At 45.0% G+C, this 19,722-nt stretch overlaps 1 protein-coding gene across 2 annotated transcripts in view; it reads right to left on the bottom strand.

Moving 5' to 3' along the window:
• LOC144718837 (venom phosphodiesterase CdcPDE-like) overlaps nt 1–4,706 on the bottom strand; it is a 43,604-nt gene extending 38,898 nt beyond the window's left edge. For both annotated transcript variants that reach the window (XM_078594402.1, XM_078594403.1), the window contains exons 1-2: nt 4,356–4,706; nt 953–1,034 (exon numbers count right to left, since the gene is read on the bottom strand). In XM_078594402.1, the coding sequence (XP_078450528.1) occupies nt 953–1,034; nt 4,356–4,436 (163 nt within the window). In that variant the 5' untranslated portion in view covers nt 4,437–4,706. The remainder of the gene's footprint in view (nt 1–952; nt 1,035–4,355) is intronic.
• Between the last annotated feature and the right edge of the window lie 15,016 nt (nt 4,707–19,722).

The following is a 19,722-nucleotide window of genomic DNA, read 5'->3' as shown; positions in this document are numbered from 1 at the left end:
TTTTTGACTTAACTAGGCGAACACGAACTTCTGGTGACCCCCGCAGCCTCGCTGTTCAGCTGAGCCAGCATCCTTGAGAGAGGCACAACACCCTTATTCTCGTCTCACTGTGGTCATCCAACCTTCTGCTCTGGGAGTGTGATTAATTTCAGGACAAGGCCCCCTCACGTTCAGACGTGCAGGGTTGTTAATCAGCTCCCCCCCTGTGTACACAACCTTGAGCTGGGTTTATCTTGGCTCCCTCAGCTGCAGGAGAACAAGGCGTATTTCTCCTCCCTGTGTGCACGTGTTCCAATTAGCTCGAAATCCCTAAACACACAATCAGTGATGACCCCCGGCCTTCTGTGGCCGTGATCCAGACAAAGGCGCCTCTGCTTCCTTCCATTGCCTTCGAGTCGACACTGCCCCATTATTCGCCCATATGCTGAGGTCATAGATGATTGGGCTTTTTGCCTTAACTCTGTCTGGCTGACTCTCCCACTGTCTCTGCCCTTGCACGGGTGACAGGTGCCCGTTCATCAGGCCTTATCTTTCCTTGAAGCAAGGTTGCAAATTCTGCCATCCTAGCCCTCCTCCCGTTCATTACTCAACAACACCTGGTGTTTTGCAGCCTGCTGCTTTTTGGTGTGTTTTCATTCATTATATATCAACCTTGGAAGAAGGCTAGGATACAACAATGATCTATCAGAGCTCTCCGAAGTGTTTTCCTGTTTGTACCACGCGTCGTTCGGAGTCAAGGTCCGACGTTTCGCTCCACGTGCTGGAAGCATCGTGCCAAGCAACGCACGGCACACCCTGAAGACACATCGGAGAGCTATAAAGCACAACCGCGAAAAATTATGCCGTTGACTGAAAGTGTTCGCGATGGATAACACAATGTGTATATGTACACCGCATTCACATTTTTTATACCGAGACAAGTGGGTATTTAACTGTGTGTTGGGTGCCTTACCTTTATTTTTATAGTGGTTTAACTGTACTCCAAGACCAAGTCCCAAACTCAAGGTTACCACCACAAGACATGCAGCAAGCACCTAATGGAGGACAATAGATCATTTAAGTCTTCATGAAGCAGAAGATTAATTCAGCATTGTTATTGCTTAAACCCTACAAGCCTTATCCATAAAAGTATGCATTAAAATACACTACTTAAAATGTGTCAAAATGCAGTTCACTGCTCAGGGAAGACCATCCCTTTGGGGCCAATAGAATTAGGACCACTTTGTGAGATGTTTCCAGTGGCATGCTATTGACAGACTGGGGTCCACCACAGTTATGTGGAATTTCCACCACTGGATCATGAATCATGGGAGCTATGAGCGCATCACACCAAAGACTCGATGGCCCCTATCATACCCAAGTTGCCACTCGCTACATCATGGTACCACACTCAACAAAGATCTCATGTTAAGAGTTATAATAAAACAGTATCGAGGCTTCAAAAAATAAGAAAAGAGAATAAATGAAATGACATAAGCCAATAGGAGGCTGGTACAAAATGTACAAGGATGCAGGATTATTCGATTTTGAGAAAAAAAAACGCAGATCAAACACGTTACAATCAGTGTTCTTGCATTGCCATATGAAAATAACAAAATGTAGAGGTCATGTATGCAGGAGGTGGATTGACGGCATTAAGGAGGACTAAACAGAGAACAATATGGGTCAACAGGAAAGCAATCGCCATGACCAGAGAAAGGGAGGAGTGTACAAATTCGTCTGGCCTCATCGTCAGACATCACGTGACGGTTGAAAATTAGTGTTTTGCACGGGGTAGGACATCTTGAAAAAAACTTTCCAACATATTCTTTGGTTCTTTCGGTGAAGTCACGTAGATAGAATTTTTTTTTTAAATAAATGTTTTTTTTTATCAAAGCAAAACGAACCCCACGACGTATCGATTGTGTTGCGATCGAAACGTCGAGGGTTTTTTTGCTTTAATTTTAAATTTATTTTATTTTTATTTTCTGTCTACGTGACTTTACCGAAATCACCAAAGAATATGAATTCCTACAGTCACGAAAGTTTTAAGTCAAAACTATCCAACAACAACCGGTCGCGCCACTGTGACTATCACGATGGTTGTTTTCTCTTCCTGGGTGCTTAATTGCCCACGTCAAATCAAAGTGATGACAGTGTGCGAGCAGAGTCAGTGAAGCGGTGAGGATTGTGACGTGCCACAATGCCACAACATGGCATGGTGCGCGTAATATCAAAACAACTTCTCGGAGTGGCAACATTCGCTTTGCCAGACTGGCAAAGTACACGTGTGTACGTGACGGCTTAACTGGAGTTACAAATGCGAGTTGACTGTGTGTAAATTTATAAACAAATGGCCCTCCTACAAATATGTTGTAATTCACTTGCTCTGGAAACCGGTTCACATTAGAATACTTTTGTTATACAGTACTATTTTAAAGTGGTTTAACACCATGCATTTGCCAATCCTCTATGTTGATTAAAAGTGTGACTTCAACCAACCGGCCAATGTCATCCTAATTATTTAGTGATACTGCATTGGCAGTGGTGGACAAGGACAAATAAAAAAATTCTACAAAATTATTGATAATATTGTGGTTAACCGTCAAACCACGGCAGCATCCACACATCGATCGGCAAGTGTTTCTTCATAACGTGCACTTAACTTGCTCTTTGCACCCTTTGATAAGAAGCGTGGAGAGGTGGCCTGTGGCCAGATCAACCAGAATACGCTCCAAATAGTCAACAAACTAAACACACAAAGCAGTTAAAAAAAAAATTATATCTCGAGATCTCAGAAACTGAGAAGGTTTCAGCCTGGATAATGATTGGATGTGCGATGACCATTCGCAAACAGATACATTCACATTCGTCATGAACATTGGCTTAAAAAAAAAAATTATCGCCGACGTTTTAGGAATTGGCCCGTCATCGTGGATAAATCAAACTATTTTCAACATTTTTTTTACCAGGTAAGGCCCATTTTAGCTATGTAGCTCTTTTTCAAAAACACCCTGGGACACAAATGATCGCTCAAAATAGTGGCTTATCATGTAAAAATATATTGCAGCCAAATCCACTAAATGCACGCTTCTCAATGCGAAAGGAAAAATCGGAGGACCCGGATAAAAATCCATGCGACCACGGGGAGAACGTGCAAACTCCATTAGCTTTGGGGTCGAACCCATGATCCCCTGTATACCAGGCGAGGTGGTTAACATCTCGCCACCGTGGCGCCCATAAATGATGCTATCCACCTTCATTTGTGTGCTATGAAGAATGGCCATTGCCCAAAACTTCGCCGATTAAATGTGTTCATTTTAAGGCAGTGCTGCAGAACGAATGTGTTGATATTTTTGGTTGTTATTGTCCTTGTGCACCATTGCCAACAACAGCAGCAGCAGCATCACAGGTTCCCATGAGCGTCTGCGCAGCTGCGCTATGTCATGGCAGCAGAGGGCAGAGCATCTCAATCCACGACTGTACAGCACTATGCTTCTGTCTTCCCACATCGGTTGCTTCTCACCGTCACCAACCCGCGCTGATCAACATGATGAAGTACGTATGGCTCAATGACGCCCAAGCGACCCGGAGCGTCGTGGGCGGACCCCAATCCAACAGTGTGTTTACAAATTGACGTGCCCATATTCACGGGGAAAGTGCATACGTGGAACTACAGCTGGGAGACAGAAAGAGCAAACATATGGGCGACGGAACACAGGCAGGTTGTGACATCGTATCGAGTGTGAAGAAAAAGTGTGTGGGCTTGAGCAGGACACACATCCTGGCTAGAAGGGTTAAATAAGACAGTGAAAGATGGGAAGCCATTCATCCTGTGGCAGATAGATCCTGGCTACTGTTGATGAGGATGACTGAACACATACTCTTCACTCTACAGAGTGGCCCAGGTGTCTTATGAACCCCCCCCACCCCCATTGTATTCTCTGAAACGTAATATACGGGTGTGTAATGTAACGTAAACTATATAAAATCAAATGAAAGTTAGGGGGTCACAATTAATTGGGATTCACAATAAATCTGCACCACCCTCCACATTGCATTGACTCAATTGACAGCGGAGTCCATCAGGTGAGCGCAGGGAACTCGCTCGCTCGCTGCACGTGCGCGCACGCTCCAGGCAAGGCGCTCATCAACGACGCGTCTCATGATGAAGTACTCGAGACGACCTTTCCCATTTACAGTCAAGCAACTCGCGCCCTGTCCATACTTCACCGTACTGGTCACGCGGTGGGGGGGGGGCAGAACCGGTTCCCATATCACTCGCCAGCGACTATTAACCGTAGCTTTGATTCAAATCCATAACGCGGTGCGCTAATCACAGCGCCACCGCTCCACCCCCATGCCTCTGTACTCACCAGTACACCGATCTTGTAGGGTCGAACCTTGTCCTTGGTCGGCGTCACCGATTGGTAATCGATTTCGTCCAATGGCAGCATCGAAACCGAATCACAGCTTCTTAACAACAACAACAACAGCAGCAGTGACAACAACAGCAGCAGCAGCAGCCCCAACGACAAAACAATACTCAGCAAACACGCATCTCAAATCGGTCAGCTCTGCGGCTTCTCTCGCTCCGTCTCTCCACAATCTGTCTCCCCTCCCTCGGTGTCCTCACGTTACTGCTCTCCCCGCGGATGTTATGCGGCATGAACCCTGCCCGCAACACCCTCCCCCCACACCTGCTCCGCCTCCGAAACCTTTGTGCTTCCGACAAAGATAAAGTTCCCCCGTATAGCCTCAACAGACTTTTTTGGGGGCAGGTGCTGTTAGGGAGCACATTTGAAGGCTGGCACGGCACACAAGGAGGTGCGCTGGCCAGCACCACGCCCGGCCGCCTTTGTCTCCCCAGTGGCGATGTTTACATATCGTGCCAAGTACTCATTTGAGACCCTGGACCGGTTCAAATAATAATCCACACACATCCACACGATCAATACTGACACGCACACACACCTGCCCTACTGCACACATGTATGCACATGCGAGCTTGCAGGAACAGATAAATTCCACGTGCAGTCAAATACGTAGAACGCTGGGAAAAGTGCTCTGAGCAAACACCTATTTATTATGTATTCAGTATCCAGGTCGGCCGCCTTTGTCGCCCCAGTGTCGATGTTTTTACAGCGCACCCAGGTACTCGTTTAAGGCCGAGTATTGCGTGAACTTGGAATTCCCACCAGGACCGGTTCGGAGACTGCTCGGACTGATGGGTGATCGCCGTGGTCGAGCATCACAACTCAGGGCAGGTTCGCGGCGCCCGAAAGCCATCGATGAACTGAACGAAACTGGATTTGAAGCTTTCGTGACTGCTGCAGGAATCCATACTCTCTGATTCTTTCGGTAAAGTCACGTAGGTAGAAAAATAATAATAATAATAAAGGAACACGACGTGTCGGTCGCAACACAAGCGTCCGTCATCAGGTGAGAAATAATGATCTGCTGTTGTGGCTTTATGTAGGCACGGGAGGGGGGGGGTGTAGAGTCGTGGCTGCAGGAGTTCACGGGGGGGCTAGGGGGGAGGGTTTGTGGTGTGCAGGGTATGGGTGGGGGCTGGAGCAATTGGCATGTCAATGAGCTTGAATCAGTAAACGAAAACAGCACGGGTGAGTGAGTGAAAATCACAGCAGTGAAAGCTTGACGTGGTTTATCACGTCCTTCCAATGATTGAGCTTTCGTGGCTGCAGGAGTTCACGGGGGGGATAGGGGGGAGAGTTTGTGGCGGGTAGGGACGGGTGGGGGCTGGCTAATTTCTGGCATGCTATTTTTCCAGCCCCAACCTTACAAACCCCTCTCCCCCGTGAACTCCTGCAGCCACGACTCTACACCCCCCCCCCTCCCGTGCCTACATAAAGCCACAACAGCAGATCATTATTTCTCACCTGATGACGGACGCTTGTGTTACGACCGAAACGTCGTGTTATTTTATTATTATTTTCTATCTATGTGACTTTACCGAAAGATCCAGAGAGTATAAGCGAAATGTTTTAATGTTATTTTACCAGGTCAGGCCCACTGAGCCCTATAGGTCTTTTTCAGAAGCCACAGATGATAACTCAACGAAGTGGCTTATCCATTGTGGGCATTTATAGCAGCCGAATACTCTAAACGCGCTTTGATTCTAAATGCATAGGGGCCGTCCATAAATGACGTCACGCACCTGGGGGGGGGGGGGTCAGATATTTGTGACGATGTGTGACGATGTGTGACGAGTGGGGGGGGGGGGGGTTGAGAAATGTGACGTCACATCAAAATGCGCAACTTTAAATAAATATAGACAACACGTTCTACTTAATTAGACTTTTTAATAAATGTTTTCTCCTACAACATCAGAGTGCAGCGCCACATTAAATACGCACTACAATGACAATAGTTTAATGCGACTTGAAGCATGTTTTATATTTTTTTGGGGGGAGGGGCAGAGCTTTGTGACGTCATATTTGAGGGGGGGGGGTTAACTTTTCGTGACGCCGTGTGACGAAGGAGGGGGGGGGTCAAAAATCGTCCAAAATCGCGTGACGTCATTTATGAACGGCCCCACACCAGGCTAGGTAGTTTAAAATCTCGCCTCCACGGCGCCCCCATTAATACAGGAACACACAAGTACACGCGTTGAATACAAAAACCCCACAACAGTTTCCACACACGGGCTGTTGGGGAGAAGTTGCTGTTTGCGCCGATGGAGGCTGGCACGATGCACCAAGCAGTTGGTTGCGGTGGAGTGGCTGGCGCGGTGGTGGAGTGTGGTTCGTGCGCTGCGCTACGATCCCACTCACAGCCAACACCAGCGACGACAATTATCTAAACCAGTCCAGAGCCTCCGCTATAGGTCGACCGAGCCTCAAATGTGGTACATAGTGGGATGTTTAAAACATTGTCACTTCTTCCACCATTGGAACCTCATTTGCCAGTTAAAAATATGATAATTGTTTTTTTTACCCTTCTATCTGGCAACAAAACTGACACCTTTTTTTACAAGGAGTTATGTTTGCATAGACCACAATAAATGCAGCCAGATAGAAGGGTAAAAAAACACTTATCATATTTTTTACTGGCAAATGAGGTTCCAGTGGTGTAAATGCTTACCCCGAGCTCTCATACTCTGATGGTGCATTGTCTTTGAGTTGTGCGCCTTTTGGCGTCATCTGGTCCAACCCATGTGAGACTAGGCTCTAAGGAAAGCTGTCTCGGGTGTGGACCAATCAACTTCAAGGACAGTGCATATATTATCAGAGTTATGTTTTTTTGTTTGCATTATGGCTGCAGGTATTGTGGTCTATGCAAACATGACTCCTTGTAAAAAAAAGGTGTCAGTTTTGTTGCCAGATAAAAGGGTAAAAAACCAATTATCATCGTCACTTCTTCTTTCGTATTGCCGATGTTGATGCAAAGTAGCAACTACAATTGCACATTCAGGTGGTTAAGCCAGGTAACAGCGTCAGGAGTTGACTTTTATTGCACCGTACGTAGCCAACCGTAACGTGTACTTCGTATTTGTGGATGGGGCATTGCGTCGTTTATCTGTTGGGTGGTCCACAACCACACACTGCAGAGTTGTACATTTTCAATTTTTGCATCAGGTATCCGCATCTGCTATGGTTTGTGCGGATGCGGTTTTACGGTGTACCATGAGCCACCCACCCCCTACGTGTGCCGTGCTGGCTTTCGTAAATGCTCGCTAACAGCACTTGCCCCTACAGTCCGTCGTCGGAGTGGGCTGCACAATCTCATATATAGACACGCAGACTCAGCGTGCTGGGCTGCCGCGGTCTTTGCAGTACACCCCACGTGTTGCAACATGCAAACAACACCGCTTCCTGCTGCTGTTGCTGAACACGCACCTCGGTTCACGTATCGCGAAATCTCCTTCCCCAGGGGAAACTCCACCTAACTCCTTACGGCCTTAAAGCATCTATCGGGTTTCACAACACCACCAAAAAACCCGACGTTTATCTTTCTTCATTTGAAGCTTTCCTGACTGCAGGAATCCATACTCTTTGGTTATTTGGGTAAAGTCACGTAGGTATAAAATAAAATAAAGAACCAAAGAAATACCGAAAGAACCAAAGAGTACGACGTTTATCTTGTTTAACAACATGCGGGTGGTGGTTTGGCAGCTTTAGAAGCAGGGTTTCTATAATTTCTAGCCTCTCCTCACTCTCTTCACCTTTAGAGCGACTCCTCACCGTTCGGCATGTAATCTCAAGTCGTTACACGCTGCATGCACTACGGCACGCGTGACACACGCGATCACACACACACACGTTCACACGCGATCACACACACACACGTTCACACGCGCGCGCAATATCACCGTGTTCATTACCAACTAGCGCAAGCTACTACGCCAGTTGGGGCGTGTTGAGCAATCATCGGGCGCGTACGGTGTGAATAACGCCATTTATATTCGAAAGGCAAAAATTAAAACTGCTCTGCAATGATATAAAACTCCACGCATTCGTCAATATCGCTTCCTTAAAATAAAACAATGTGTAATAGTCGACGTTTTGGGAAATGACTGTTCTTCAGTTAGATGATGTTTTGGGCAATATTGCTCCCCAAAAACGTTGCCTGTTAAAAGTTTTAATTTTGAGGCGGTGTTATTGACGAATGTGATCAAAAAAAAATGTGTGCTTGGCTGCCTCTGCCAACACAGCATAACCAAAGACATGTCTGCAATATTATCATGTTAATATTATTACGCACAACTCCATTTCCGTATTTGAACGTCCCAAATTGATACATTATTACACTTGATTATGTGCACACTCTTCAAGTCCTTGGCCTTTTTGGGCATGGCCGTTTCCTTCACAACATCTCTTTGCCATGCTCTTTCCACTTCTTTCCGTCCGTCGCTGCATCTCTCAACCGAGATAGCTTCCATTCGGTCTTAGGTTTGATGTCTAACACCCATTACGATCATGTTCTTCCTCTTCCCCAAGCGCCTTCGAGTGTTCCCTCCATCACTATCCTTTCGCAGCCTGTCCCTATTAATCCTGGTCACGTGTTGGAAAGATTGCAGTTTCCTTTCACTCAATGTCTATTCTTTAAGTTTATTCCAAAGCCATAGACCAGTGGTTCCCAACCTTTCTGGACCCGCGGACCCTATGAACCCTCAACAATGTTTCGCGAACCACCATGCAATAAAACGTGGTGTTTTGCGAAAAAAATCGCATCTCCAAAAGTTCTGTGGATTAGTTCGCACAGCCTTGTGGATAATCAGTGATTCGTGTGTTGGGAACCACTGCCATGGACAATTCAATAGACGTTCAGTCTGTGGAAAATAAGTCTGGCTGCTATTAAAACTATTCAATCTAATTGAGATAGCTACCACATTTCTGAGAGGCTCAAAGAGGGACATACAGTGAGCTGGTTTTCCCTGCCTATAAGTCCCGCCTTATTTCTCATAACCACGCCCACTCCATCACTAGCTCCACACAGTGAGTGGCATCCTCGCTCTTTCTGACGTTGGCCCAGCCTACGCCACTGACAATCCCACCCGTTTCTCGGGTTGCCCCGCCCATTGTCTGCATCATCAGTCTTTCAGGATGCCAACAACATTTGTCATCTGGGACAAAACCCAGTTTTTGACAAATTATTCAGGGGGCCACCGGGCACAGCCTTTCTGATACCACCAGGACTATTCCAGCCAAAGATAATACGCTTTATGGCTTTAATTGAAAGGGATTGTGTGTACGTGTGTATCACACGCGATGGGTAGTGCACTTTTAATTTGATTCATGGCCCTCCTCATCCCATGTAGTATGTTAGTCAATAACAGATAATCCACAGTAACCACCAGAGGTGGCATAACTTTACTGGTTTCAATTTGTGTATGTGGCCAATAACAGTGAATTTCGTGATTTACCATTGGAAATGAGTGGCCTATGAAATAATTCACCATCGTTAGCCATGTAAATACATCGGTCTTCTAAATGTTGGCCACTTCGCAATCACGCGTCTGCAGCGAGTGAGTACTTGTATTTGAACCCGAGAAGACTGGTAAACATGTAAACGCGTGCCGCGGTGGTGGGTAGCAACGACTGCATTATGGGCAACGCCGCATTACATTGTTGGACAAATTCACGCTCTAATTATAATTGGCAATGTAATTATTTCAACAAGTGAGCATTAACAAAAATGTAATTGCCTTCCGATGCCAGTGACCTAACAGAGAGGAGCAATCATGCAACGTGCTGCAGTAGTAGATCGGGCATCATATTATGTAGGTCACATGAGTTATAGAGGACGTCTACAGGGGAGATGGAGTAATGAAATCAGCTTGTGTACAGGTGCTAGACGGATTTGTGGCATTCTAGGCTCATGAGGAATGCTGACAGCTTTGGTAGGCCTTCGACCAGCAGTGGATTGATGGCTGCTGATGATCGTGATATACAAGTATGTGATAATGTAAATGTAATTGAAAAGGTGCTCAAATATATGAATGCACACCCAGCACATACATTGGCTATGACTAAATCACCCTGAACGCGTCCGATCTCGGAGGCCAAGGATTATTGAGTCATGTTAGCACTGGGATAAGAGACTGGAACTACCAGAAGTTGTACACTGTAATATGGTCATGAAATGGCGGTTCAGTCTTTCACGAATGGATTTGTCGGTGCCTCCGCGGTGGTTAATGGTAGAGGTCAAACATTTCAATGTGGGGCCTTGCATAACGTTTATCCTTGATACTTGGCGAGGCTTTCGTGGGTATATAAAATAGAACGTAATATAACTATTACTAGGCTCATATACCTTAAGATCCACAATTGCTGTACCTGCAATGCAGTTCACCTGTGGAACGCACACGTGCATGTACGCATGCATAATAAGGAAACACGGTATACTTTCGGTTTAAAGCATTATATTTGAGTTTTTTCTTTGTCATGTGCGCAACTCACAAACTTCCATGTCCTCATGTTCTCAAAGGAATTCCTTTCAATACGTGGTGATTCTGGAAGTGCAAGTTTTGGCCACACCTATGAGGCAAAATATCATGACTGACTCACGCAAATATACAAGCCCTTTACCAGTACAGTATACTGATGTATGAAGGCCTCCATGCCATGCCAAACATGTTTTTTTTTTACTATACTTCACCATGTTGGCTAGAGTAGGTTGGTGATGAGGGTGTGGGGGTGTGGGGACAGTGCTAATGTTAACCATGGTGCAGGAATCAATCTCAGTTTGCCAGATTTAGAGTGCAGTGCGCTAACCACTGCGCCACCGTTTTTCCACTGACTCACTCAGTGCACAGATACTTACCCCTAAACGTATCGTGTGCATCAACTGGGAAATCCCCAGTTCACTGTTGTGCATGTGGCGTCGCAGCAGAGTGCTCGACTAACAATTGGAATGTTTGCGAGTTGAAATCCTCGTTCAGGGTTGTGGAGGGGATTAATCAAATGAGTACCGTACGACTATGTGGCCGTCCATAAATGACGTCACGCGATTTTGGACGATGTTTGACTTCCCCCCCCCCTTCGTCACACGGCGTCACAAAAAGTCAGACCCCCCCCTCAAATATGACGTCACACAGCTCTGCCCCCCCTCCCCCCCAAAAATATAAAACATGCTTCAAATCGCTTTAAACTATTGTCATTGTAGTGCGTATTTAATGTGGCGCTGCACTCTGATGTTGTAGGAGAAAACATTTATTAAAAAGTCTATTTAATTAAGTAGAACGTGTTGTCTATGTTTATTTAAAGTTGCACATTTTTATGTGACGTCACATTTCTCAACCCCCCCCCCTAGGTGCGTGACGTCATTTATGGACGGCCCCTTTATTGCGAGCCAACAGTGGATTTCCAGTGACGAGGCTGCCCGCTATCATAGCAATTTAGAATTCCCACCGGTGACTCAACGGGTATGAGAGTCGAGCAATACCAAACACCTCTACTAACTTTAAACTCGTACCGGGGGGTATGTCCACGGTTAATAAATCATGTGTGCATGTAATGTTCACCGAAAGTCAAGCTTGTTAGGAATTTTATGACGATGGCTCGTAGCCAAAAGCTAACGTGGCAGAAATGACACAAAAAAGTGGCTCAGAAAGCTCCGATCAATTATTAATGAACTTTGATTGTTTGCAATAAAAGTTGACTGGCATACAAAGTGTTGGCAAAGACTAATGTTAGCATGCACCCGTTTTTATTTACACCATGTATTATTACCGCGCAACGCACTCTAATAACCCACAGCCCTGTAAATCCACTGAAAAAGCAACTGGTTCCAATGGAATATTTTTTTGCAAGCCATTCGACGGCATCTGGGGGAGCTAATGTCTACCGTGGCATGAAATCAAATACACACTGCCGAGTTTGTAACCAACGAGTGCCATTGCAATACTATTACACATTTTTTATTTTATTTTTTATTTTACCAGGTAAGGCCCACTGAGCTATATCACTCTTTTTCAGAAGTGACTTGGCCACAAATGAAAGCTCAACGAAGTGGCTTATGTGAAAAATGTTTTGCAGCCAAATACTCTAAACGCATGTTTACAGACATAATTTCTATTGCCCTCAAAACCTATTCATGTTATTCAGCGTACCTAGAAAAGTTTATATTTATAATGTATAATAATCTACGACTCTTTGTCAATCCGTTGCTTCGTATGGCAGATGTAGATGCAGAGCAACATCGCTGTGATGTCTCCTTCGCATTGGTGGATCTGGCATTGTGTCATTCTATGTTGCATGGTGTGTTCTGGGTGTCCACAGTCGCACACTGGACAGTTTTTAATTTTCAATTTGTGCATCAGGTATCCGCATCTGCCATGGATTGTGTGCATGCGGTCTAGAGTGGACCATGAGCTTCGTGGAAGATCAAACCCAAGCATCGTCTGCGTTTGGTCTTTCACAAGGTGTTTGTTTGTGAGTTCTATTGAACTCCGTTCAGCTCCCCAAGCTTCATCCGGGTTGAACTAGCATTGTTGAAGGTTAATCGCATGGGTTCAAAAGGGCTTTGCGTGACTTCAAGCGATTACGAGGGAGGTGGTCCTGATGAACGAGGTGACTGTTTTCCTCGATTCTCAGGACTTCCTGGACGATTGCAGCTGTCCAGCGGATGGGTGGGGGAGAGATCTGTGACAGAACGGGCAGCCAGAGCATTGGGGTCGACTTGAGGGTTCCAGTGACACACCGCATTGCAGTATTCAGTTGGACATCGACAAGTCGAGTGGGACTACTTCTGGTCCACACTGGTGCACAATACTTGGCTACAAAGTACACATTGGCCATCGTTGATGCCCGTTGCACTGGTGCTGATGCTCCCCAGCTTGTGCTTTCCCGTGTCTGGACCAGGTTGACCATAGTTTTGATCTTGGCAGCTACCTTTTTCGTGTGGTCGTGGAAGATTAGCGTATGGCCCAGCTTCACTCCGAGATAGATTGCCGCAGATCGCTTTCAGAGTGTGTTCGGCGCTTCTATCATCAAGATGAAATGCAGTTCCAGTTGTTTTGTTCGGATTTGGCTTGAGCCTCCATTTCCAGAAATATTCCCCGAGAGTGAAGACATCCCTATACCGCTTCGATCATGAGGGTTGTTTGACCACAGTGCATTCCGCAGGTCAGTGCAGGTTGGTGAAGCGGATCTGGATCAGGGCTGATTCGTATACGTTAGCTGTGGCTGGGAATTTGACTTAGGTCGTCAGGTTCATAGTACGGTGCAGGAAACACTGAATATATCCATTGGAACACGACTGTTGACTTCCTCACAAACTAGTATGTACTTTGTCGACTCCAGAGGGATGATGGACTGACCTAATCCCCAACCACAAATTTCCCAACCACAGCTGCTCTTAGTGGAGGAGTTTAAGTATCTTGGGGTTTCTTTCACGAGTGATGGTAAGTGGGAGCGGGCGATCGGATGGCGGAACGGTGTGGCGTCCGCAGTGTTGCGGGCACTGCAAAGTCCCGTGGTAGTGAAGCGGGAGTTCTCAAACAAAGCTAGTGGTTTACAGTTCGATCTACATTCCCACCCTCACCTATGGTCATGAGCTCTGGATCATGACCGAAAGGATGAAATCGCGGGTACAAGGGGCCGATATGAGGTTTCTCCGCAGGGTTGCCGGGCTCACTCTCCGTGATCGGGTGAGGAGTTCGGTAATCTGGGAGAGCCTCAGAGTCGAGCCGCTGCTCCTCTGGATCGAGAGGAGCCAGTTGACGTGGTTCGGGCGCCTGGTAAAGATGTCCCCTGGTAGACTCCTCCTGGAACTCTACCGGGCAGCACGCCCCACTGGGCGAAGACCCCGGGGCCGGCCCAGAACACGATGCTTGCGGGACTATGTCGCTCAGCTGGCCTGGGAACGCCTGGGAATTCCCCAGGAAGAACTAGAGTCTGTCGTCTACTGAAAATGTTGCCGCCGCAACCCTCACCAGGACAAGCGGACTGAGAAACGAACGAAGGAAATTTCCGAATGTGAGTCTCTACCGTTGAAAAACGTGACCAGAACGTGTATATGATGGTTTTTCACTCGTAGACGTATTGCGTGTCACAAATTAGCTGTGCTTTTCATTCCAAGACAGGACAATATAATAGAAAGCTTTTATCAACATTCGCTTATGAAGCTCAGTCTTTGAATCTAGAGGTAACCTTATATTTGTATTGTATAAATGGTAAAAATAAAAGGACAGTATGTGCAACATGAACGTAATGTGACACCTTGTTGTAATTACAAACATGCTGTTTTCAGATGAAGCTATTCACATTTCCCCCCGAAACAATGCATTTGACTCGAACGTCGCATTCATTTTCAGTGATAAGGCAGTGCAGTGCATTTTTGCGGCACATTGTTTTGATTTGTGTGAACTGATTTCCTGGTGTGAACAATATCATACATTGCTGTATGCAAATCATTATACTAGTTTCTCATTGTGGGCGGTATAGCAGCACTGTAATTGCTCAATCGAATATGCAAAACAAAACATTGACAAATCAGACATTAGCCAAAAATAAGTATGTTCATATACTCGCTTTCCCAACTGATGACGGACGCTTGTGTTGCGCCCGAAACGTCGTGATTTATTTTATTTTATACCCACGTAACTTTACCGAAAGAACCAAAGAGGATGGACTCCTGCAGTCACGAAAGCTTCAAATCAAGTATGTTTACGTAAAATGTCCAGCTCCTCCCAAACAGACTACTGTATGAATCATCTGGTTGCTTTGCACCACAGAAAGGGAATGTTCATCTCCATTCTTTAGCTTTTCCCTTACATGGCAGCAATGCCCTTGGATTGCCATTGAGAATGTGAAACCTGCATGAACACCATTGGGTTTGATAACAACACATGCAGTCCGACAATTGATGCCCTCACCGAGTTGTAGACAACACCCGTGTGACCCGTATAGTCACGCTCATTGGGTTTTTAAGTTTCGTGAAAATGTTGTGTGTATATATGCTTCGAGTAAACAGTTACACATTAAACATTTCCATAACAAAAATCTGACACCAAACAGAAACCAGTCTGTGAAAATGCATCATTAGCTTCGGTCAGCTGTTTATACAGCTCTAAATGCAGTCCTGTTGGAACCAGAATGACGTTTGGAAGGTTATAGAAATATTTGGCTGTAAAGATTACAACAAACCCTTTTGCACCTTCTAGCACAACAATGTGAATTCAATCAGCAGATTAACATATTTCTTTATTAAATAAACCATTCAGTTTGTGTAATAGGAAGTCCTAAGTTCGATCCCAACCCTGTTCTCCCAGTGGTCGCATGGATTTTTCACTGGGCCCTCCGGGTTTCCCCTCCACAATTAGAATAAAAATGCGTTTAGAGTATTTAGCTGCTATAAATGCCCACGTGATGATAATCCACTTCGTTCAGCTGCTATCATTTGTGGCCAGGTCGCTGCATACCGCAGAGGGCCTTACCCGGTAAAATAAACATATTTTAAATAAAGTCACGTAGAAGGGAAATAATAAAATAATAAAAATAAAACATAATAAAATAATTCTCATGACGTTTCGGCCACAACGCAAGCAGCCGTCCTCAGGTGAAGAACAGGTCTGTCGGGAAGACGCTGCCTTGCTTGCGTTGTGGCCGAAACGTCGTGAGAATTATTTTATTATGTTTTATTTTTATTATTTTATTATTTCCCTTCTACGTGACTTTACCGAAAGAACCAAGAAGATGAATCCCTGCAGTCACGAAAGCTTTAAATTGAAAAAAATATTTTAAATAGTTATGTTTATTTTACTTTTCAGATTCTGGTACAGGCTTTTTGCGAGTACTAAGTATGCAGAAGGTCTTGGTATGGGAATGTGCCATTTTCACCACTGGCTGAGGGCTGCCGGAACGGAGATAAACAGTGCCCATCACGAATCACTTGAGCGAGAAGACCCTGTGACTTGTGAAAGATCGCATGCACACTTTGAAAGTGGACTTCCAGACCGCACTTATCATGTGTTTATCAATTAGAAAGCACACTGCGAAATTGTGTGGTGAGATACAGCCACAACTCGGAAAAGGAACGGAGCGTTTAAATAATGATACTTACATTTATATTGTGCCCATACTATATCTATGTAAAAAAAATGTCCCAGTGCACATGTTATATAGCCCAGGACACCCCCTAATGGCAACTCGTCCCTGTGCGACACAAGGGGAACACAGCAAGCGAGCATTCGTCTGCCAGAATGGGGTGATGCTCCTATTGGTTATTCCAACGAAGTCATTATTAAACTTTAGGCTATTTTGCCGGCACACGTGGACAATTCTTTGTTTAACAATGTCAGGGGATCTTTTCAACGTCCACTGTGAAGCTGACGGTGCATATTTATTTTATAGTAATTACACCCGCAGTATTAACTGGGGCGGCCAGGACCTTTTAACCATGAACCACCGCAACAAATGCCAAACGCACTACTGCTTGGTCAAGGCACTGGAGGAATAGTTTGTCTTATAAAGAAGGATAATTTTGGGTTGAATAGAAAGTTTACGAAGAAAAATGACCATCAGCATGGACTCAATAGCACTTTTCCAACGTGCGTTTGTCCTCGGAAGTTGAAACAATTATAATTAAAGAATGCATATTACCTGCTATGACGTATTGATCAGAATCATCGAGAATAATGAAGAAAATGTTATACTAACTGAAAGGTGTATAAAAAAAACATGGAGAGATGCACGCTTGGAATTATATTGAGATGGGAAGGGGAACACATGGATGAGAATACATATCCATGACAAAGACTTGGTCACGTACCGTAACGTAGCTGGAAGGGATGATTGCTGATGTTCAGGATTAATGAGTGGCAGTCAAGGAAGGAAACGCGTCCAAGTGAAATCTGGATTATGAATAAAAAAAAAATCTCCCACAAATTACTCAATTGCAATATTCATAGCAAACAGTCACGTAACATACTGCAAAGACTGGGCAGGACTCTCCTGAACGAGTCTAAAGACTCGGCGAGGCTTTCCTGGATAAACAAGTGTAATGATGCATCATCGTTACATCGCAAGGGCATTGGAGGGTGGGCAGCTTGACGAGGCCTTAATCCAGCAGTGGATTGATCACGGCTGACGATGATGATGATGATGATGAAAGCTTCCGAGCCGGAAAACAAAGATGACATGACGCGCACGTGCTGTGGCGAGATAACGTCTTTGTCATCGGGATGTGAGTGATGTAATCGGCATAGAAGAATAAGAAAAAAACATCGTGAGCGAAATAGCCCTCCTTTTACATCCTTCTGTGCCTCGCTTCAAGCTCACACCTTCTCTGTTGCCCATTGGGCAGCCCATTGAACAATTTGCCCCTGTATTATGCGTGGTGAATCTCTTATAGCAGCACACATTAATACTAAGATTGCGTTCAAATTGGATGTTTTAAAGTTATCGTGCATGCGCGCTCCAGCTCCCACGTTAGCCGTGGTCGGGAATCAAACATGTTGCGAGGTCCAGCGCAATGCTGAACCGGAGTTTTTATATGACCAGATTTTGCACGAAACACAAATAAATACGTAGAAGCAGATTCTCACTTTAAACAATTAAACTATTCAACTACAGGAAATCCTGTATTCGCGAAGTATACGACTTCCCTATTCGCGACTCACCGGACTCACAGTATTCGGGAGCGTACGAAGTTGTGCCAGACCGTAGAGTTTTTACACTTGAAACTGTCTGCGAAGATTACGCGCGCGTAGTCTTCGAATCACGCAGTAATCCCGCTCTGAACTCGCTATTGTGCACTTCTACTTCTGTGCGTACTTGGAGCGGACTCGTTCATTTTGGTTACAAAGGCGTCGACTGTGAGATCCATTGAAAAGAACGCGAATGCAATCGGGGAAAGTGTTGCGGCTCGTGCTCCCCAGACTGCTAAAATGTATAACAACTGCGCGTTGTTTTTGTCATCCCGCTGAATTCATCACCACCACCTCCGTCAAATCATCATCGGTAATGAAACTACATATTGATATTTATAATGTATTATTTATTTTTTGTAATAATTGTTATTAAACATTTACAATTCCCCCCCCCCTTCCCTATGTTCACTCGTACCAGGAAGGTAACCCCATTTTCCCCATTGGAACAAGGTTCATGCATTCGCGAGAACATGCAAACCCCAAATAAACAGGCGTCAGGGTCAGGATTGAACTCACGGCCCCTGTATACCAGGCGAGAAGGGCATTAACATCACGTCACCGTGGCGAATGCACAGCAAGCACAACCAGTAAGCATAATGAGTAAAAAGATACGGTAAGCAAGTTCCAAACATGTCATGAAGGTGGGGGGTGGATTTCGATTGCCGAATCAACATAAGCCAATGAAATGATGCAGGTTTTATTGCAGACAGTATAAAAGGACCTTTGACTGTCAATAATTCTGACTTTAAAATTTCGTGACTGCAGGAATTCATATCCTTTGGCTCTTTCGGTAAAGTCACGTAGATAGAAAAGAAATAAAAAGAAAAAAGAATAAAAAGAAAAACCACGACGTTTCGATCGCAACACAAGCGTTCGTCCTTTTCCTGATGACGACCGCTTGTGTTGCGATCGAAACGTCGTGGTTTTTATTAAGATTATTTTTATTCACTTTATTTTCATTACTATTTTCTATCTACGACACTTTACTGAAAGAACCAAAGAATATCAATAATTCTGTCCATTTAGATTAGTGGAAGCAATTTCAGAAACCAATATAAATTAAATACGTGGTTTAAGTCACGCACACTAAGTTTTACGATCTTTAATAGGGAATGTTGGTGTATAACTGTTATCACTGTACAAGAGCATTAATGTGCAAGAATCAATAGGTATTAAAAGCTAAATAAAATAACCGATACATACATTTGAGTGCGCAGGATAGATTTCTCACTATTTTTCTTCACCCGTCACAAATGTTTCACAGAACCCGTGACGCAAAAACACTCTTGAACAAGAGGCAATCGGACAACCCCAATGCGGCACTTTGCTGAAAATGGAGTTGAGGTTCGGCGATTCCTTCCTGGATGAAGGCCACCGCTACATGTAACGACTTGTACCATATACAGTATAACACTTTCACTCGCATATAGCCAAATGTAGCGATTGAAAATTAGACCGTCTATACTAATAGAAAGCTCCTTGTCAATCGACTGCTCAATGAAAGGCATTTCCTCATCCGTGTCTATCATGGGGAATGTCCAACCATACTTCACCGTTCTGGTCAATGCGTATTGAAGGGGGCACACTCAGCACCGGTTCAGATCTGTCGTCAACGACGTTCGCTGTCC

This window comes from Lampetra planeri, chromosome 5, assembly GCF_965212315.1.
Source record: "Lampetra planeri chromosome 5, kcLamPlan1.2.h2, whole genome shotgun sequence".
Taxonomy (NCBI): domain Eukaryota; kingdom Metazoa; phylum Chordata; class Hyperoartia; order Petromyzontiformes; family Petromyzontidae; genus Lampetra; species Lampetra planeri.
Note: the sequence above shows the minus strand (reverse complement) of the source record. Positions and strands in the feature narration are given on the sequence as shown.